This window comes from Antrostomus carolinensis, unplaced genomic scaffold, assembly GCF_000700745.2.
Source record: "Antrostomus carolinensis isolate BGI_N321 unplaced genomic scaffold, ASM70074v2 scaffold10567, whole genome shotgun sequence".
In the NCBI taxonomy this organism is placed as follows: Eukaryota; Metazoa; Chordata; class Aves; order Caprimulgiformes; family Caprimulgidae; genus Antrostomus; species Antrostomus carolinensis.
Window position 1 is genome coordinate 31,222 of NW_010325503.1, and position 22,561 is coordinate 53,782.

The 22,561-nt window shown below is 37.9% G+C and overlaps 1 protein-coding gene and 1 non-coding gene across 2 annotated transcripts in view; both read right to left on the reverse strand.

Moving 5' to 3' along the window:
* Positions 1-22,561, reverse strand: part of POLA1 (DNA polymerase alpha 1, catalytic subunit) — a gene marked incomplete at its 3' end in the record, with an annotated part of 82,523 nt that overhangs the window by 27,262 nt on the left and 32,700 nt on the right. The window contains exons 22-25 of the mRNA XM_010171245.1: positions 21,635-21,731; positions 20,967-21,091; positions 18,985-19,134; positions 18,635-18,757 (exon numbers count right to left, since the gene is read on the reverse strand). Of these exons, the coding sequence (XP_010169547.1) occupies positions 18,635-18,757; positions 18,985-19,134; positions 20,967-21,091; positions 21,635-21,731 (495 nt within the window). The remainder of the gene's footprint in view (positions 1-18,634; positions 18,758-18,984; positions 19,135-20,966; positions 21,092-21,634; positions 21,732-22,561) is intronic.
* On the reverse strand, positions 21,241-21,371 carry LOC114818720 (small Cajal body-specific RNA 24). Its single transcript, XR_003766243.1, has one exon.

Here is a 22,561-nt window from a genome sequence, read left to right on the forward strand (position 1 = left end):
CCCAACTACAGAGAACACCTCCCACTGTGGAGCATGGCCAATGCGCTCCCAACTCTATCACAAGGTACTTCATTTGAAAATTTCACCAGGGTATCTGACATTTCCATCTCTAAACAAGAAGAGCCCTGCCACCCTTAGGAGATCACACAGAAAATGAAATTCAAGCATTGTTTATTAATTTACCCTGTCTTTCCCCTTGGAAGCAGTCCACTGAAAATACACCCCTACTTCAATTAACAAGAAAGAAGCTGGTAACATAGGTCCTCCTCAAAGTTCTTCAAAACCTAGAAGAGAAACTATGCTACAAGTGATCAAATTAACTGCCCCTGCTCACTAATTAGTTTTTCCAACATCAGTTATCTCAAGTTAGCAACAGTTTTCATCAACCTTTAACCCTGAGATGAGTTGCTGTTTTGACAGGACAGACAGCTGTGGCAAACGGCTGCAACATTTTGGGGCAGGCAGTGATTTCCAGCCTCGTCCACAGCCAAAGTCCACCTCACTGGGGTGCAGTGGGGACCCATGGTGTGCACCCCATCGCCCTCACAAGCTGGCACACCCTGGGCACATGCCACCGGCAAGTCAGCCTGCACCGCACGCGGCCAAGCAGCAGATCGTTTTCCTGTCAGCTGTGACAGGGCCGACACTTAAGCTGCTTAAAGGCTTCTCATTCTTTGCTGTAGAAAGGGGAGGGCAGGTTCAAGGACACTCCAGCCTGCCTAGTGTATAGTGGGGAGAAAGCTAGGAAATCAGACCTCAAAACAACGGGGTAAGTGGTAACATACAGCTCAACCATCCACACGCAGATGGATGGGGGAGTACTTGGAAAAACAAAACAAAAATAAAACCTGCCTACTGAGAAATAAATCAAAGGAAGACCCTGCTTAATCCTTCACGCAGTGGTGCAAGCCATCTCAGCCTTCTGCTCCTACAGCAACAAGGCGTAAGCAGCGCGATTGTTAGTTCATTAGGGAGCTGCTGGCAATGCCTCAGTTAGCCTGGAAGAGCAGTGCAGGGAAGCACTTTTTAAGCAATCACTTAGAATTGTGATAATAAATAATGTTGCATGCAGAAAAAACATTTGATTCACATTTAATAGATTAGCAATAGGTATACTTATCACATCCCTCTGAAGACCCTGAGTTCTGTAGGGATGTGAACATCACCTTGAACTACGGACAAGGACAAAGATCTGAAGAACACACCTTCTTCAAATCATCCACTTTCTCCATATTAGCATATTAGCAAAGGAGAAGACTGCAAGAAACTCCTTGAGACCCTCCTTCAGGGTTCAGGCACTGGTACAATAATGTTTTGCTGCACATCAGGATATGTCTCTGGCCAACCACAACACCCAGAAGAAGCATCTTGCTATGCCAGAGAGTTGTGCTCACTGCAGTAGGACAACATATTCCTTAGTCATGGCACAGGATTCAGCCACCAATGACACAGGGTCCCCTCCTTGCAATTCATCCTTCTTCACAAGGGCACATCTGCTACTCAGAAAACCTTGGACCATCCCAATAGCAGCAGCTCTTGAGTCACCAGTGTATACCTCTAAAAAATATTCCCTATTTGTACAAGAAAGCTTATCTGAACAGACTGCAGTCTAATGTATCTTCTGGTCACAACCTCCTATATCACCTCAGAGCCTGAAAAACAGGCAACTTGCAGTAAGCATTCAAACAGTTAAAACCTACAGGGATTCCTAAATGTTAAAGATACTTCTGTCTACTCCATTAGGAATTTTTCTGTTTAGAAAATTTATTTAATCCCTTCAAAAATTCATTGCATGGGGTACTATCCAGAAACCAGAAATTAGAAAACTTCTCTTAACATATTCAGAGATGAAATTAATTAGAACCCAGGTAACTTGATCCCTCCATCGAATGAGTATGGTCTGAGGAAAGAGACAGACAAACTGATGATCAGAGTAATAACTATATAATAAACAATAAGCATTTCAAGATTGAACTGAGACAAGTGAAGCATCACTTTCTCCTTGCACAATGCTTTAGCAAAAATTTCCTTATAACAAACTAAAGATACCAGATCATGCACACCTGGGAAGGAATTACAGGAAACCTCTCATAAACATCACATACATGAACAAAGAATCCCCTGAGCATTAGACAAGGTAAATATTGAAAGGTCCAATCTAAGGGACTATTGAGTACTAATTTTTTAGATGGGTAATACACTGTTCCTCTCTGGTTGACCAAATATGACTTCTTTTAACTACATAGAATTAGCTTTATCAAAGATAGCAAATTCATTCAAATTCTATCCAATTCATCTGTCACATAATTTATAAGATTTCTTTCATACTTCAGTCTGAAGATTTCAGTGATCCCTTATTGACCTTCCTGTGCAACACACGGGATGTAAAAATTTTACTAAATGGTCTCTACTTTAAGCCTGTAACTTCAGGTTGAGTGACAGCATAATTTTGAGAAGCCAGGCATATGGTCTTGATTTAACACAAATGAGGGGAAGTCCACCACCACCTCTATGCGACTCTTTTGCCACAAAGTTAATGAAGAACTGAAACACAGCTCATTTATGCTGCCAACTGCTGTGACTCTGAATCTGCACCAACAAACACAAGAAGATGATCAGGTAAGAGGACTTGTAAAACAGTGAGGAGGAAAGAGATGAATTACAGATGCCAAGCTGAACCACATATATTTGGGACATCACACATTTACAGAATTTTGATTCTTGGCTCCTCTGACTGGCGATGGTCTCTGCCATAGCAGGAAACTTAAACACCACATTTGCTTCAAGACTTTATGGAGCAAAACTGAAGCAGCCTGCAGTCTACTGCATGGCAAAAAGGTCTACCAAGAAAACCAGAACTGAGTCATCAAGCCCAGCCCCCTAAAAACATAAATCATATAATCCTATTCATAAAGACATCCGTCTGCCTTTTAAATAAGGCAAAGTTGGGTTTTTTTTTGTTTGGGTTTTTGGTGGGGGGGGTTTTTTGGGGTGGTGGTGGTGTGTTTGTTTTTCTTAATTTCACTGGCATGACAGCCAATTTGAGATACATATTTGTTCCTCACTGGCCCTCATTTCAGGGCACCTATGACTATTGCCTTAAAAATAATTCAAGTTTCAAAGGGAATTCCTGGGGAAAAGTGTATTTGGTTGGCTCAGAGGAGTATTGCCACGATGGCTGCTTGATTATTCCCTAGAGGTAGACAGACTAAGTGGGAGGCTTTATCATCATTCAGGCAGATGGGTTATTAGACACATGACACCAACAATTTTAGTAGACTTAAACATGGAAACTTGGCTTCAAGGCTGAAAAATCAAAATTAATCCACTGCTGAGGAACCCTGTACATTATCAAATAGATGCACTTGATAGATACCATTAGAAGCATCACACCTACAGTGCAATGACAAAGTATTCTTATTTTTCCTTCCTTACTGAAAAGTGTAAAACAACTGAAATGGGCGCTTTAAGTTCCTCTATATCTTTGCAGGTTGCACATAAATTAAGCTGCAGTGCCCTGTATTTCCACATTTATAACCCCTCACCTGAAGAGTAATGGTTATGAGAAAGTAATGAGGATTTTTTTCTAAACTCCTCATCTTTTTGATTCTGGGCAGCTACAGTCTCTTATAGGATACAATTAAATATCATAATTGTAAATACTAAAGATCAGAACAACAACAACAAAAATCCCTAAACAGTAGGTTTAATACCTTAGCTTAAAATACCCAAAACTAAATCCTGTCTTCAGAACTATTCCCATGAAGTTGACCCACTGCATGTACATCAGTGTTTAAAGTCTTCATAATGTCTCCACATACTCCATATTCTAACTTGTAAGCCGATACTACTCAAAAGGGGCAAAATTACTACAAAGAACTATCCACTGTAAAATTCTGCAGATGCTTCTAATAAAACATACTAAGCAGCCTACCATGCAAAGTAGTTATCCAGCCTTTTCACTTGAAATACAGTGAAATCATACACGAGACATGTCCATCCATAAAGCACACTCCTGAATCTGCTGAACTCATTCTCAATCTCTATTTTAAGAATATAAGTGAGAGAAAGTGAAAATTAAGCAGATCTCATGGTTAGGATTTTTCATTCCTGGAAAGAGGAGTTTTCTGGGATGGAATAAATACCTGACCTGCTGCATACAGTTCCTGAAAGATGGTCCTAAATAATGATTTGCATGCTGGCTGTAAAGAGATCTTAAAAAAAGTATTAGAACCAAGATTAAGACACTTAAAAATCTGGAGATTCCACACCTGAACCTTCTCCTGATGGCATTTTGGAAAGTGACCAGAGGTGCATGTTGGCACTGCTCAGTCATACTGCTATGCCACAGTTTTACCATTGTAATTTTCTCCTTTTCTAGTCATGAAAAAAAATCACCTTCACTTGTAATTAATTTCTGATATAAATCCTACAATCTTAAATATAAGCTTAGGTACTCAATATGTATTACTTAATAATGCTTTACATTTACTAAATAATATTAAGCCAGTAAATGTATTATTTCCTCTATCAGACACTTGTAGGCCAATATGAAACACATCTAGTACCCCAGTGGCATACAACAGAATAACTGTTTAGGGGTTAAATTCCTATGGAGCCTAGCAATTTCCATGACTCTAAATTTTCCATTTTAACCAAATAACAACTTCTCTTTAAAAAAAAAAAGTTAATGAATGTATGCTAGGTATTTAGTCTATTCTAGGAAAATGAGAGATGACCTTCACTCTAGAAGCAACTGGTTTATACTGTCCAGCTATTCACACAAAGGCATTCTGTGTTTGCTTTGATGGCTAGCACATACCAGGGGTTGATGTCATTGATAGATTACAGCTATTGACATTGCTATCATTCTCACACAAAAACTTTATTAGCATAACAGAAGATCTGAAAGTGTGCTAACCCGCTTTCTAAAAATCTTCTCCATCTGCTGCTGGGTGACATACGTAGATCACCTTCCCCTGCCTATTCCCTAGAATACAGCAGACACTCCAACTCCACGGGAAGGGTCTGGCCACATCTGTCTTGCGAGCAAGGCTATTGTTTATGAGATAATTACTCTGGCCTTGTTAACTTGCAGCAATAATCGAGAATGAAATCACCTAATAAGCCAAGTTACCTAGTAATATAGCACATTATAACAGCAATGATTGCATATAAACTTTGAACCCCCTTTAGTGCCAATTAATTTCAAGAGCATTAGCACCAACAGTAAACGAATACGAAGCAGTTTAACTAATTAAAGCTTACTACGTAATAGGCTCATAGCTTCAATTATCATTTTTCATGTTAGTCATCTGAAACAGTAATGACATGTGCCAGCTGGAAAACATTTAGAACAGGGCCTGCCTAGTCCCACAGCAACAGGTAAATGAAGCAGTTTTTGAAACTATGCCGTGCACTTTCCTAGGGAAAGTGCTAACTAAGCCTTATCAACAGAGACAAACAGCAGATGGCAACAAACGTGCCAAGAGACATTTCATCCTCCAGGAAGAGTTCAACACAAGGCATCAGCAAAAAAGGAGCAGAGTTGGAAGCATGACTTCCACAGATCTTACCCAGCTGCTCTCTTCTGTAGAAAAAAAACAACAACAAAACCTACAAAAAACCCCTTCCAAAACCAAACAAAAGCCCCAAACACAAAACCAAAACCCAAACCTAGTCAAGCAGTGATTCTCACCCTACTGTACAAAATTCACATGTAGCCCATCTACATTTCTTTCCCAGAAAGTCCAGTACCAGCTCTAGCACAGCAAGGCAGCTGAAGCCCTTTCTGCTATGAGAAGCTTCCTTCTTAGGCCCCAGTAAAGGAATTTGTTTAAATCCAGATATTGATTCTCAAGTTTGACTTACAGAGAGCTTGATATTTTTCTTCTAATTGTATGTACAGAACAGAACTAATTACCCAAGCTTTTTTGACTTCTTGCACACTTTTGGGCTCAATGGACTCACAAAGTTGCTTGCCCTCCAGTGTGATGCAGGATTTCTCTTTACCAGTTCTGAGCATTTGGTGTTTCCCGGTTATTTTTGTGATTTGAAGACCCATAGCTATCTTCTCCAGATCATTTTATTTTATTCTTGACATTCAACTTCTTAACACACTGACTGAACTACATGCTGAGGTAAGTCATTTTCATGTTTCTCCCCTTGGTTTTAATGTCAAGGCTCTGCAGTTATCAGAGATGCTGCTAGTATTATTCTCCTCTTTGACAATTCCACCCCTCCCTTCATTCCTCCCCCACCCTGAAAGAAGAACACACCAAAAAGGATAATTCAATACTTGTTTGGGAAGAAACATGAAGACAAGGAAGAGGAAAACAAGGAAATCAATTACTTGCTGTCTAGGAAAATCTATTTGCAGCTTATGGTGTTCTTTCTAAGTACAGCTGACTTAACATTTAAGCACCTGTGCCCACTGCATTTAAAAAGCAGTTAAAAACAAAACATGTAAAGGAATTCTTTCATTATGGGTATGCATATTGGCTCAGGTTTTCCCAAACTCCATCTTCCCCAGCATTCAATTCACTGCAATGGCTTAGAACCTCTGAGAGCACCAAGTGCAAGTCACTAGTCTCTTTATGGTGGATAACTTTAGTCCTAAAACAATTACTGGCTGTGAAAAAAATACTGAAAATTAAAGACAAAACACAACACCTCCATGTTATGTGAAACATACAAAAAGTTTGTTACTTTTTTTTTTTTCAACTTAAGAAAAAACTTATCAGACCATAAAACTCCAAACACCGTTAATGATGCCTGCTTCCAACACTGCCTGTCTGAAGAACTTAAATGGTGAAAGAAACATCATGTTATATAAAATTGCAAAAAAACCCCTATGCTCAAGAGCACATAGCAACTCTGTGATACTCTATGTACAACACAACTATTAATAAACTATTAACCCCAGTTCCTCTCAGAGAGAGGGGCAGACAGTCAGTCACAAAACAGGCTTTTCTCAAGTTAAGATGGAAAAGGCCAGGGACAAATACTAAGTCAGTACTGATACTTGATAATTGTGATAATCTACTACCACACATGCTTTACATGCTCTTCGAAGCAAAAAGGAGTTGCTTGGCTTAGCAAGAAGGCTCTCCCCTATTATGCAGACCAGCTGAGCCAAAAGCTATGCAGTACTGTATGGAATAACAGAAGGATCATTTCTGGAATAGTCAAATGCCACTTCATACTGCTTTACCATCCAGATCTCCTCTGGCAGATCTATTCCTTTTCCCATTTTAAGAAAAAAACAAACAAACAAAAAAAAAGGAGGGGTAAAAAAAGTAAAGCAAGATCCATGTTGGGAAAGAAATAACTTAATTTAAATAAGCTAATATAATAAGTATCAGACAACAAACATTCATTCCTACAGTGAAAATTAATGAAAAGGAAACTGGAACAGCTGCACAGTCCAAAATTGGCACTGATTTTCAGAGAAGGAATAGGATCCCTGAAACTATTACTAGATCTCTCAGGAATCCCTGGCAAAATATCAAACAGTTTCTAAAAAAAAAAAAAAAAAAAAAAAAAAAAAAAAGTTGAATTAAAAGAGTTGTAATTTAACACAGTATTTATGACAGAGCAAAGTGACACGAGCTTACACTCCAGGCTGAAAACTGAGAGACACAAACAAAAGCCACAATTTATTAATCTTCCCTTGGTCAGCATGTCAGAAACCCATCTTTCTGGGGTAAAACAAACAAACAAAAAAAACCCCAAACAAAACCACATAAAAGCAAAACTAGATGACTTGCTCATATATGAGAGATGAGATACTTTCATAATAATTTTCTTTAAATATTTGAATTATCAAATCAAAGTTCAAGATCCATCCCCAGAGTATCAGGTGGCAATTGGTCTGTACACTAAAGGAGGGTGAGGGGAAAGGGAGAGTTGTTTTTGTTTGAATGGAAGAAAAAAAACTCATATTTGTTACATGGTTATAAAATAAGCCAAAATGAGGACAGAATCTTCCATAGAAGCTTAAGAGCAATCAAAATAATTAATAACGCTATTAGATCTCTATCAAGTGCAAATAACTCCTAGCCACAGAAGGAACCACTTTCATTAAGAAATTACTTGGAAGGAAGTAAAAGGAAACCATCTGCCCCACCTCCCCATTATACATCAATTCCAAATATTCTAAGACTAGCTGAAGAGCTGGTCTCAGAGAAACAGAGAAATTGCAGCCTACTGTGAAAAGATACCAAGGAACACTGGTCCAACTTACCAAAGAGCATTCAAAATGGGAGGAAAATTTCATGTGTGCTAGCTCTTCCCTAAATTTTTTAGAATCAGTTGGAAGTTTCACATTGTAGGAGTATCACAACTAATTCAATTTATACATATGTCAGCATAATATACTTTTCAAAAGCAGCAGCTTTTATAATTTTCTACCCTTGATTCAGCAAGACATTTTTATTCCAGGATGAAGTGTTTCAGTCCCCTAAGTTCAGACCAATCTTGTTAGAAGTTAGAAATGAGAAGTATTGTTCTGTGATTTATATAAAAGCATTTCCACTGAACTAAGCAGCAAATGATAGATAGGGTAAATGGGTTCCAGATAATATTTAAATAGCTGTACTAATTACACCACAGAGAGACAGGAACATGATCCCTTACTTAAATCCTCAGAGTAACCATCCAGAACATTAAAGAGAAGAGGGGAAAAAAAAAATTGGTGCAAGCCGTAAGACAGCACATAAAGGAATTTAAAAATCCCCAAACATTCTGCATAAAGAAGGTAATCTCAACTAATTAGACACCATAATGATCTTCTCACAATCTGTTAGAAATGAGTAGTAGCTAATAACTTCACAGATTTCCTCCAATCCTTTCACCAGGAAGGAATGGCAGTTTCTAAATCATCACTGCTCTGTCATCCTGGACCACTGCCAAGAACGAGGGATTTCAGAACACGTGTCAATTAACACATTCCTACTGAAGGCAGGCTTGTCTTCCGTCTTTAAAGACATTAAAAATTAGTGATCATAAAAAGCAATCAGATCAAAAAACATGCCAAAACTAAAATTAGAAGTGGCTTCTTGAAGGACAACAGGCTTCAACAAAAAAACACCCAAAAAAAACCATGAAGAGTTGCATCTATGCTGAAGTAACTATATACATACTTTGGAAGATGAACTACATGATGTAATAGACCTTTTTCTATCTCCAGCATCTGTGGTATACAGTAATACATGCCAAAATGACTGATCACCTGATGGACAATAGTGAGTAAGAGTCGGATCTAAAGCTTTTTGCTAATCAAACCTTCCTGCAGGGGTTCTCAGCCTAAGTACAGGCTTCTCATTGATTTGTCTTTAGCTCCAGGATGACTAGTTTTAACTCTAAGTTGAAAAATATGAAGTTATGCATTGAAAAAAACCCACAGGTATGATACTTATTAAAACATCAAGGCAGAGGAGCTATTATGATTTAAAGAAAATAGAAATGGTATTTGCCTAAGTTCAAAGATGCTGATGATGCTCAATTCTGATGGAGACGGGGAGGAAAAAGGGAAGAAATTAAGGATGTCACATGAAAATCAAAGTATCAGCTGTCTTTGACTTATACCTGGGCTGTTCAAAAATTCAAGGGTACAGCCAAGGAAGTTCTAGATTCAACAATTAACATTCCAACCAGAGCAAAACCAATGGGAAGGTTGCAGTACACTTGAGCACAGGGCTGAGACATCCCCGTGTTTTTGTGGCAGTCTTCCACGTGTCAATTCCAAATTACAGCACAATGAAGCCTGTGACAGTTTGATATCCCAGTAAAATTAAAAGCATCAAGGAAGAAGAATGAAGTTAACACTGAAAGTATTCTTTGCACTGAAGTCAGAGAGAATAGAAAATAAATTATTAGTGTGCCAGCTGTGGTATTGCCTAATAGAATGAAGTTGCACACAGAACAATTCAGAGCACTGAACTCAAGGGCAAAACAGCCCACGTATAGAGTGATTACTTCACCACAGTTATCCTTCTCCCTGGCAACTATTCTGCAGCTTCACTTTCCTTGGATTTAAAAATTTTTTAAAAAGTATTTGCACCTCAAAGTCTTCCATATTTCTACTGCGGAAACTCTTCTTACCTTCTTGCCCAGGCATTTCAGGAAACTTGACTTTGAACTTCTTCAAAGCAGATTACTATATAGTCCTACTTTTCTGACAACTCACTACTTTCTGGTCTGTTTCATGAACAAGGCAAGGAATTAGAAAGAAAGCGTTACCAAGGCATGATCAGTCTGACATGAAACAACTGCTTGGCTATGGCTGTCTGCTTCTTCCTCAGCCGGAACCAAGAATCAGCTTTCATGAAGGCTACATGTCAAAAGAACACCCTTTTTTTTTGTTTTGTTTTTTAAAGCCAGAGTTTACCAAGCATTATTATCCAAATTTTTTAAGTTTCTCCAGTCTCATGTAATCACCAAGACTAGCACAAACTCACACAGAAATGACTGCCAGAGTCTAATCCCCGCAGTAAGGTTCAAGTGACATTCTGACATTCCCTGTTTTTGATGAGCGCTGCTTGCCAAGCTCTGCATTTCAGTGACACAAGTGGGAACCACTTCCCACACCCAACAACCTAAAAAATTAGTGCTTGCTTTTTTAAAGCTCTGTCAATTAGAACATATGAAAACATAAAAGACTAAACATGAAAGGTAAAGGGAGCTGGATTTTTTTATTTTTTTTTTAACTAATCCAGGTGTTGAAATAGGATTTTATGGAGCAACTGTTTCTAGTGGCTCAAATCTGCAAATGCACACAGTATCAAATTGTAGAGTAGATATCAACATATATAATTTAATCCTACTCTGTGAAACCTTACCCAGTAAGTTTGATAAAGGGCACAGCCTGAAGCTAAAGACAACACTACCACCAGCAACATCTCCTGCATTACATTATATATTACTCCTGGAAGGAGAGCAAAGAGAGAGCAAGCGTAAGTTAAACTTTCACATGCCTTTCAATCACCTATCACACTCTAAAATTTGGGGGGGGATTTATTTCATCCAGCTTTGACACTGCCCTCTTTCTACTATGAAGGTAGTTGGAACAAATTAGCTTAGGCTATATGCCTGACTTACGGGTTTCCTTGCTTCTGTTGCTCGTTTACATTAAGAGATCTGCATCAGGTATGCCCCAGTTCACTAAACTACACCTACTTCTCAAGAATCCTTTGTCCAAGCAGAATTCTTTATGCTACTCACCAGAGTCTCCTGTATCCTTAAAAGGTATTGTACCTGCAGCAGTAGTGACAGTCCACCTTCCACAGATAAAACATTTTGTTCAAGACCTTTATTTATCTGTCTCACAAGTATATTTCGATGCTGAAAACAGCATAAGCTGTCCATGCATATCTTCTAAACTAAGCCAATGAATCTTGGCACAGGCCCAGTGAAACAACATACATGCAAGAGATCACACGATCTGATCTATACAGGAAAATCTGCATTTGAAGTACTCAGAGCAAGGATTTTATTTATTTACTTATTTAGCTTTGAAATTAAAACAGCCTGGTAAAACAAGTATCACTGCTGAGAAGTCTTCATCCTTCTAGTTTTCTTCACTCCAAATGACAAGTTGCTACTCTTGAATCTGTTGGATCTAGCCAACCTTGGTTATAAATCTGAGTGTGAATTAATGGAAATTCTAAACTGATGGTCATAAAACAACTTTGGTTTGAAGGGATCTCTGGACATCATCTAACCCAAACTCCTGTCCAAGACAGGGCCAGACCTGTCTGGTGCAAGGCCATGCACCTCTGGGAAGAGTCTGACTTCTTGATAGTCTCCATTAGGTTGCTAAAGACCATAATTAATTAAATCCTTAAACTTTTTTTCTCCAGACTGAAGATACCCAGCTTTAGCCTCTCCCTATATGTCAGAGTAGGATCATCACCACCCTTCAACCATTACCTGAAAACAGATCTAGAAGGCTCAAATGAGTATTCATCCAAGAGGATAAAAAATAGATCATGCCATTGTGGATAGAGCAAAAAGCTTTTAATACAGTCTGTTGCACAACAGTGGGCAACATTCCCAGGAAATTCATGAAACTTTTTGATTATGAAATCAAGATGCCAACCATATCTTTGAAGGACAATATGAATATTTAAGTATCACGGGAGACAGACACTTCAAGTATATAATTTTTCTATGCTCTTAGGAATAGTGCTTGAAAAGGAATTTTTTTAACCCTAATTTGAAATCTCTTTTATTTTGAAAACTTTATTACAACATAGGTATCCAAAAGCATGGTTTCTAGAGCAGGGCAAAATCCAATTTAAGATAAATGCAATGAGGCAATAACACCCTGAAGAACAACTTCTGTTAAGTCTCAAAACCCAAAATATTTTGTGGTAAGCTACAAATAAACTAAGAAAATGCTTACTGCAAAAACTTGTAGTGCTAACAATTATACAGGCTGGAGGAAAACATTAAGACAGCATAGTTAGCATTTGTATTCTTCCAATGTTAACAGTGGGTACTGAAAAGTTAATTTGTTTGAAAACAGACCTTAAGCAGTTTACAAATGGTGCTGTGACGTTGCCAAAGCTCTCACCTTCATGGTGAGGTTCCTGTGCTCATGTTGTCTCCCTTTTATGAGGCATCTCTATGCCAGTATCTTAAGAAGAGAACCACAAAAGGATCTCTGTCTTTTGAATCTCATAATCCCTACAGTATTCTAGATAGGATTAAAGGATTTCTTCAGTTATTCTAAAGCCAAAGCACAGCAGACTTTGGGGGTTGCAGGATTCAAGTGCATTCCCCAATATTTTACTGCTCATCTGAGAGTCTTTCCACACTGGGTGCAGAGAGACATTTCTACCTCTCCTGATCCTGACATATCAGCCTTCTACCCAACACATATGGCTTCTGTAAGGGGGTGTACTGTTACGTTTCAGGTACAGAGAATGTGCCGGAGACTTTGCTCTTTAAGGTCTCCCAGTACCCTGGTTTTCAGTTTTACCACAATTTTGGGTGATGTGTACCTTGTTGTTCCCTAGTCAGCCAGGTTAAGATAAGACTCAAGCAAAATCCGTGTCTTTCAGCAAGACAGAAACAAAATCCAACATAGGAAACTAAGAAAAAACCCCAAAAGTACAGAAGTAAAACAAACAAACAAATAAGCCTTCCATGTGTTTGTCCTATTAACACTAACCCTACAGTTCAACAGTCGGGTGTGAACTGAAAAAAGGCTGATCATGCCTGACCCCTTATATCTCATACTGGGTCTGTTCCCACTTTCCAGCCTCCTCCTTTCTACTGACTCTAAAACCATGCAGCGATTCACTGAGTCATTGATCCAACAAAAATCAATTTGGTTTTCCTTTAGAGTTAGTTTTCAACTCAGATCACCAGACTGATCCAACTCACCATGGGGCCATGCAATTGCTATAACCCATCCATGGAAATCAGTACTCAGGAAGTGAGAGGCATCACACCTCTCATGATAGCGCAATCTCAAAATAAGCAGTTATGAAAAAGAAAGTCTCTCTACTCATCTGACTTGCTGTACATCTTATGTCTGATCAATCTTTCTAAACATTTCTCAGTGAATAGCCATTAAATAAAACCTTTCTGTCCAATGGAAAAAAAAAACCACATCAAAATATAATAAATTAAAAAAAAAATTATTTATTTTTTTCCTCCAGACTAATTTCCTCCTCATCCAGAATATTCTGGCCATTCTTCTTAATTGAAATGTTTCATTTCCTCTCTTTGGAGATGCAAAAGTCTTTATGAGACCAGATGTCATTTCATGCACTTGACTAACAATAACAATATTTCATTCCCACAAATGTTAAGATGTTCCGTAATTTTTCTTCTACTTGGTACTCAGTTCACATTTTCAGATTTAAGCAGCCTCTCCCTTGAAATGTCTATTCTAACTCATTTTGGATATTAGCATGCAGAGTAACGTGCACAGCTTTTTCACTGGCTCATAATTGCATACATAATGAAAAATTTAACAACAGTGACAACTGGTTTGACCCCAACAGTTTCCATTTAGGGACACTGCAACAGTTTAGCACTAGTTCTAAGTTTTCAGTTTGCCATTTTTATATTTAAAAGCAATTAAGAAACTCTTTGCCTAGCCTTTTGCCATCAAGTTCCATGTCTTCCAAAGATGTTACACTGATGATGTAATCCATGTTTAAATATACACAGCATGCTTAGCTGAGACTTTAGGAGGAAAAAAAAACCTCATCTAACAATCTCTTCTCCCATACTGCAACTCAGAAGAAACCAGATGTCTGACAACTGCCCCGTTCACACGACAATTCTTGCAGACTGTATAACCAAGGCTTTAGGTACCATTAAGAGGAAGTAGCTGATCATCAATTTCTCTGGATGAACAAGAGTTTAAAAATAAAAAAAAAAAAAGTTGTGAAAAGAGATATGCCTGGATTTCTTTACATAAGACAATTACCATAGGTGGCCATTAACCTGCTTACCTACCCTTGCTTAGTTTTTTAAAAATAAGCTCATCTTTCTCTGCTTCATCTTTCTCCTCCCTCATCCATTCTCTTCCCAGACTGCAGCAATAACATGTTTTTATTCTTTCCTTTTGACTGCCAGGGACTTAAACTAATTATTAATTGAGAATGTATCTAAAGGATCTGAATGAGAAAGTTGGAATTAACCCAATTGCCTCTTTCCTCCTTTTATTTTGCATACTGTAACACTAGATCTACCTGTTAGTACTGCTGAAAACAGAAAATGTGTTATTTCCCTTTCAAAGGCAAGTTTTTTCTAGTTTGCCCAAGCTGCTTGGGCAAAAACACGTAACAACGAAAAACAATGTGGAAAAAGGCAAGTACTTGGAAAAGGCCTCAGCTTTGAGTGACAGCCATTAGCAGCCAAACTGCCCACAGATAAAATTCTCTCAACAACTTTGCTGTCCTGTAGGAAAATCCTGCAGCAGAGGGCATCCTGCATTTGGGAAATCAGACAACTGACACTTCATCAAAAGACTTGTCCTTTAAAGAGGCTAGAAAGGCATGACCTTACACTGCCTGCTTGTGCAGAGCTGGCTGGTTGTACAACATCGTCTCATCTTGTTTCCAGTTGTTAAATTACATTAAAGGACAGCTAAAAATATATTAAATATTTTCCTATTACTTTTCCACGCAAGCAACTGCTGTAGTTACAACAACAGCACTGACCAAGCAAAGACTTAGTAACATGGGAGGGGGGTGAAGGGGAAGGTCCAGGAATCCTTCTAACACATTCCAGATGAATAATGCAACATTTTCATTGCAAATGCAGAAATATATTTTTAATAATTTGCTGTAAGAACGAAAACTGATTAATTTATAATGATCAAAACAGGAAAACTGACATTTTCCAAAAAGGTCAAACAGATCTGAGCTATAATTTTAACTCCCTCCCGCCCTCAATTTTTGCCCTTTTTTTTTCTTCCAAAATTTCAGACTGGTATGCCCTGTCTTCCCTGCTAGAGATTACTCACAAATTAAAAAAATAAAGAAGGAAGATCCGTTGGAAAAACCTGACAGCGTTTAAAACACTACGATAAAAATGAAAGTCTTAATTGATTAATGATCTCAAAGTCTCTATCGCCATCTAGTGAAAACTCACCACCATTACTGCACCACCCACAGAAATCGCACCTCCTTCACCGGAATCCCGCACGCCAGCCTCTCTGCTGGATCCAGAGATCCATGGACAGAGCTGCAAGGCTTCGCTACATTGCGACTGCACACCTTAAAGGAAGCAGAAGTCAAGCACTAGCTCCTATCTCACCAAGGCTGACTGAAGAGAACTGAGCTCTTACGGATTACACTCCGTCCTAGCACCATCGTCTGGCTTTATAAATGGCTTTTCCACATCATACTTCACATTTCTGCCATCAAAATGAAGTGGACATGTCAACACTAGCATAGCTATAAACACAGTTTTTAAATGGTAATGTGTAATTACAAGAATTTTTAGTCAACACAAGACAGCTCCACTATTTTTAGTGCACTGACATCCCCAAACCACAAAGAGAAGTTCCAGTCCAGGAAAGGTAGGGCGAAACACTCGGCCATCAGACACCTGCAGCACTCAGTCTCCCTACAGCTTCAGTGAAAGGGTCTTCAGTCACACAATCAGGAAGCAGCAGTTTATGGAAGTCATCAAAACTCATTCTCTCTCAGCTATGTTAAAACTTAACACTACAATGAGCTTCAAGGACTTCTTCAACTTGAAATAAATACTTCCCACATTCAATTATTCTGCTAAGACTTACGACTGAACTGTAATTGTGTTAGTCCAAATATTAAGTTCAGTTTTCATCCCACACAGTATTTTTCCCCGCTTAGACATCTATAAGCTGACCTACGTTTACTCAGGTTCCTCCAAACAATTAAAAAAAAAAGTAACCATTACTGATTATCAAAAAAGGCCATTTAAATTTAGACCAACAGCATTTTTCCATAATAGTTATTTTTTATTAACCTTTTCATATAGAGAACCCAAATCTCCTGATTTACGTCTTTTATATTAGCATTTAGTGGCAAGAGGAAACCTATGAATAGAAAGACTAAACCATTTTAAAGTAGTATTTTTCCAGATTAAATATTTAAATTTTAAAAACCTAGAAAATTAAAGTGTCCTCTTCTGTCATCTGTTATGGCAAAACCTAGTGCTCAAGAAATAAGGAACTAACAAACTTGTATGTTTATTGACTATCTACCTAAAAATGCAAGTTTTCAGAAAAGAGCCTATACAGTGTATTTCATTCAATTCTATCATAATTGCACAGAAGCACAAAATTACAGTTCATCCTGAAAAACTCCCAGATTTTCAAAAGTTTGTTATCTCCACAGTATCCAGAGTGACAAATAGTAATCTGCCTCAAAGCATGGGGAAAAAAAGAGTTTTAGCTTTACAGGAGGTGCTGTACCGCATGGAAGAGACCCACCAAGGCAGAAATGTCCCACTGAGCTCAGCACTAGCACGGCTGCAGACCAGCTTCTGCCTGGCAGGAGCAAGCCCAGGTCTAGCACCACCAGAATTGAGGATGTAAGAAATCTTTTCCAACCAAAATTCAGCTGAAGTGTCTCAAAGTGCTCCCTGGTACATCCTGTACCACCTATTTAGGATTTTCCTATTCCAGCATCACTTTGGAACATAATACAGGAACACCAGAATTTCATGTACCGTTATCCCATAACTGATAAATTACAGACAACTGAGAGTAAACTGTATGTAAAACCAGAAAGTATTTCCCCCCATTAACAGAGGTCAAAAGCTCAAGTATCCATTACAATACACAGTTTGTGACAGGTGCTCCATATGACTAATGGAGATCATTAAAAAAAAAAAAAAAGGGAAAGAAAAAAAAGTCAAATTAATTACTTGTAAAATACTGCTAGAAAATATAAAGCTATGGTATACTCAGCTGCTTTTCATGCCAGTTTTGTACATAAATGCATGAGAATCTTACAAAAGCAACAACAGCAAAAAATACCACTTCCTTAAAGGAAACATTAACTTTTGAATTCACATAGCGAATTTACAGTTATCAAATCTGGAAGTTATTTCTTAGTTAAACATTTGTGCAAGGTTGAACATACTGGTTACAAAAATTTGGAGGACAGCAAATGTGGGGTTGTCTCTAGAGAACTTTTTAGAGGGGAAGACTTTTAAAAACTAAGATGTGTTATCAGAAACAAAACTCCCCCACATACATCAGCTGGGGGTTGTACATGGACCTTCAGTGCACTGGGTAGTCCACAGCAAGGAGAGCTGTGCCCTCACACCACAGGGAGTATGTGCCTCTAAACAAAGATGTGAACTCATCCACCTCCTTTCTGAACTAAAAGGTTGACCAGCCATTCCTGCCATATCTATTCCTGGCACCTTTGCAGATACCTGCCTGGTATTCTCTTCTATAAAGAACTAATATGATGAAGCATCATAAAAAAGAAGTGTTTTATGACACTGTATATCAGTGGTATGTTTTGGATCTTTAATTTTTTTTTCCCCCTCACTGGGGCCAAACTGATGTTGTCTGCATTCAGCTGCCATCCTAATCAACAGTGAGACTAGTTTTGCCAATAAAATTAAGAGCAACTCTTAAAATAATTTTTTAAAAAGCTTCATTTTAAGGAACAAACAAACAGTTTCTGAAAATAAGACCCTGACACATAATCCATTGTCACCATGTGCTTAATTAGCCCATAAACTTCAGGAACTCACCATACCAGGGCACAGGACAGTCTGGCCAAAGACAAGTTCATCCAAAGCTGAAGCATACCACCAAATCAAAGACTAACCCATCAAGCAGAACTGGAAATTCATTGACAATGTGAAAGCAGGCTTGATTATTTTGTCACCATAATCTGGCTCATTGAAACGTAAAGCATTTAATTCAAAATAAGGCTCTAGCTAGACCTTCAACTTGTCATCCTTTGAGACATTTATCTGATTCTTTTCTAAACACCAGTTTCATTTTTTTCCTGATTTCTGCCAGTACAAGAAGGATAACAACTACAGTTCTGAAACCAAAAGCAGGTTTGAAAACAAGACCATTCTCCTATTCGATGAAGAAGTCGGTGTCTTAAATTCACCCTTTTTGCATGTGTTTATAACCTGATTAATGACTTACCTCTCTCCCTTTATGCGTTACCAAAGCAGCCAAAGGTTTGGCATAGAATCTGCTGTAGGAAAATCCCAGGCAGCCATACATACTGTTAGCAGTGAGTTTCAAGGCTTTCTGTCTGATATCATACTGAAAAGAAACACAACCAGCAAAAATGATACAACCATAGCCAAGAGAGAACAGAACTCAGTGTTCACAATTACATTCACAGCTTTTTATATAGTCTGCAGCAACGATGGGCTAAAAGTAAAGCACATTACAATCACTGCTCACTACTAATCATCCCTATTCTGCAAGGCTGATCAGGGCACTTAAGGGGAGTGGGAGGAAAATCAAAGGAGTTCTGTAAAACACACCTGTAAATAAAGGTCAGGATTTAAATCTGGCTGTTTCATTAACTGCTTAACTTGGCGCCTTCTCTCCACCAGTTTCCTGATTTCTTTAGGCAAAACTCCCATTTCCAGAGATGGGTCCGGAAGCTCTGGAATTTCTTCCTCTTCTTCAACCTGTCAAATAATCACCACTTCTTATCATCTTTTTGCTTGAAGATTAGATTTTAATGTATTAAGTGAAAAGCTTGGGAAGAGAAAAACAGAACCATGCAGCTTCTATCTGTTCCTGCAGAGAATCCAAAGCACAGTTTAGAACAACAAGCTTGAAAGGTTTATTGTGGTATTTAACTATATATCGTGTAGTCCCTGTTGGGGGGCACATGGACTAAGCCTGCATCTGTCTGGGAGAAACCCAAGACAGACATGGACCAGTAGCAGCAAGATTTTATTTTTTTTTTAAATGTACGTGTGTGTATTTTTAATATATATAAACATAGATATAAGTAAATAAATATATATATAAATTGAGATACACACCCACACTCTTAGGTGCATATATAGATAGATATAAAAATATAAAGAAAAGCACACACATGTGCGATTCTTTCTGTGCTGAAAAAATCCTTCCTTTTTGTTATTACATAAGTATGTTTGGTTTCAGAACTGTAAAATGGAGTACACCCTCTGGGGAACTGATACTTTGAATAAAATAACTGACAGAAGAGAAATCAACAGTAACAACAGGATGAAAACTCCACCCCAAGCAACTCTTGATTATAAAACAACCTAACAGAAAGCACATATTCTTCTTGTTAAGTGTAAACGAAGAAATGGTTGCTCGGCAAAAATGGAAAGAAATTTCAAGCACAATGAAAGAGAAATATACAAGAAAGGGCAATAGAGACACTATGAGGTTGGCAAGTTTAGTAAAACAGTCTGGAGAGAATTGTAACAAGAAATGACACCAAAACCTGATTAAATATCATACTGTGATAGAAATCAAAGTGAGCTGCTTCAGTTTGAAGCACACTTAAGGAAGTAGGGTAAATCCACATAGAGTTTAGAGGAACTTACTGACATAGTTCCACATACTTTTTTCCTCTTTTCAGCTATGGTACTGATATTTCAGTTATTATGGGACTAACTGTGTCCTGTAACTACTTATGCACAACACATTAATTCCAGTCTGTGAGCTGATACCAGTTAAAAATAAAAGCCTGAGGTTTAACCTTTAGACCTGACCAGCTTCACTGCTTCAGTTTACAGCACAGCTCCACCACCAAGTGTGCCAGCACAGCTAAGGAAATGAGAAAAAGCAGCCACAGATAAGCCATGGGCAACACAGCTGCTGAGAAAACAGTACGTGGAACTACACCTTCAGGAGGTTTTTCAGTTGTGTTTAATACCATTTAACACTGTATTAAACAACACAAATTTTCATGAAGCTGGTCCCACAGCTGACAGTCACTGCATCACTCCCTGACACACATTCCAAGACACACACATAGCTTTCCTATAACTCAGCCTTGTAAGAGTTGAGCTCATATTGCATTCTTTCCCCCAGGTAGAAGCATGAGACTTGGGTCTCTCTCATACAGGTGTTTGCATTAATTCTGTGGCGATTTAACTTTAGGAAGCCTCTACCAAATAAGGATTACATTGGTCAAGGAGCTCAGAAATAGCTAGGAGGACCTGGGGCTGAAAAGGAATAACAAAGACTCACTAAAAATCTTGTTTCATGAGGATACCAAGATTTTATTCACATGGGAGAGAACTTATCAAGATTTTAAGAGTATTACCAAAAGGAAAATGACAGACATATAATACTCAAAAAGTCCCAAACCAAATCTTACTATGATGCATCTTTAAACAAGAATCACTTTTAGAAGTATGAGAGAGGAAAAAAAAAAAAATTAAACCATGAAAAACAATAGTTTATTTGATTCACAGAAAACACCCTGAAGTTAAGACAGTGTAAATTAAGTCACAAGTTAAAGTGCACAAACCTCTGCCCTTTTGTGTGCTTCTGATGACAGTCGCTGTACTGTGGTAAAGCAGATGTTAAACTCCTGGATAATCGATGGGTACAAGCTGTTGAAGTCGAGAAGCAAAATAAACTTGTCATAAAAACCTAAAACAGAGTTTAAAACAAAAGTCATAATTACTCAGTCTCCCTAAGGATTTCATCCAACTCCACAATTAATATTTAAGTGACATTAATACACTGTACCACATTTCCCTTAAAGCAGCTGTTGAGAAGCACCACTACCCATTATAGAAAGCTGTCAGAAGTGGAACGATCCAACCCCATTAACTCACCAGAGTTGAACAGATAGCTTCTGTGTTACTGTAGGACACTTGTACAGTTTTCCCCACATAGAGGAGAAACTGAAAGAAAACTTACGTGTCCATTAGAAAAACTATACACAGATACACAGCCCTAATTAATCACAAAACATAATCTTCTCACGAAGAGATAAGAAAAAAATGCCCCAAGAATAAGTAATTCCACAATCAATGTTGGGAATTTTCTTGTGTGCAACAATGCCCTCCCTCCAAACCACCACACCAAACTCCTACAAGAGACACAGAAGGCACCCATTGCAATCTATCTGCATTAACATAACCTACCTGTCTCTAACTTCACAGAAGAAAGAAAATTGCCACATCTTACCGACTTTGGGATCCAAGACTAAGCCCCCAGCATATGCTGCTTTCTTTTTCCCTATCTTTGATTTATTCTGATCTTCAAAATCTTCATCTTCATCCACCTACATTTGGCATTTAAACAAGTCATTATGTAGACTCCTAGATTTCTATACTGTTGGAGAAGTTATTTTTGGCAAATCAAATATGAAATTAAGAGCCAATGCATAGAGTTCCTTTTAAAACATATGCAAATCATGGTGTTTTCATAATGATCCTTATTAAAGCTCTCTACATGTCAAAACAGCATTCAAACCAACTCCTATAGTAACAAACTGCTAACAAGAAATTACAAAGACCTTAAAGAATTGGAATCATTCAACATAGCAGTAGCATGCACTTTCTGGATGGCTGTAAAAGTCAATAAATACTAGGGAAAAAAAAAAAAATCAACTAGTGACCCAGAAAAGGTATTACTGCCCAACTAAAATGTAGTTTCTGGAAATAAAATAGCTGGGCTTTAAAGAAACAAATAAAAGCATTATTACTGACCTAAAGAGTATTTTGCTATTTATTGTAGTAATTTTTTTTCTCCCAGTTGTGCAATGCTACTCTGAATTATTTAAAATCCCAGCTTTGATGCAATAAAATCAACAGAATTTATTGCTTTGGAATTTGCTGTTGAACTTATTTAAACATAAAACTAAAAAGCAAAATACAGTGAAATGCAAAGACATTCTAAAATTCTGTTTACTAAAAATATCTAGATGTTTCTATAAATATATTTACACTGGTATTATCCAAAGGATTTTTCTTTTTAATAGCGTTGGATATTTTACCCATATTCTCAAATCACCCACTTTACAAATTATACTTTAAATCCTGTTCATTAGCAAAATAATTGTGGGGCAAATGTGCATCTATTAAGCAACACAGACTATCTTCTTCTCTACTA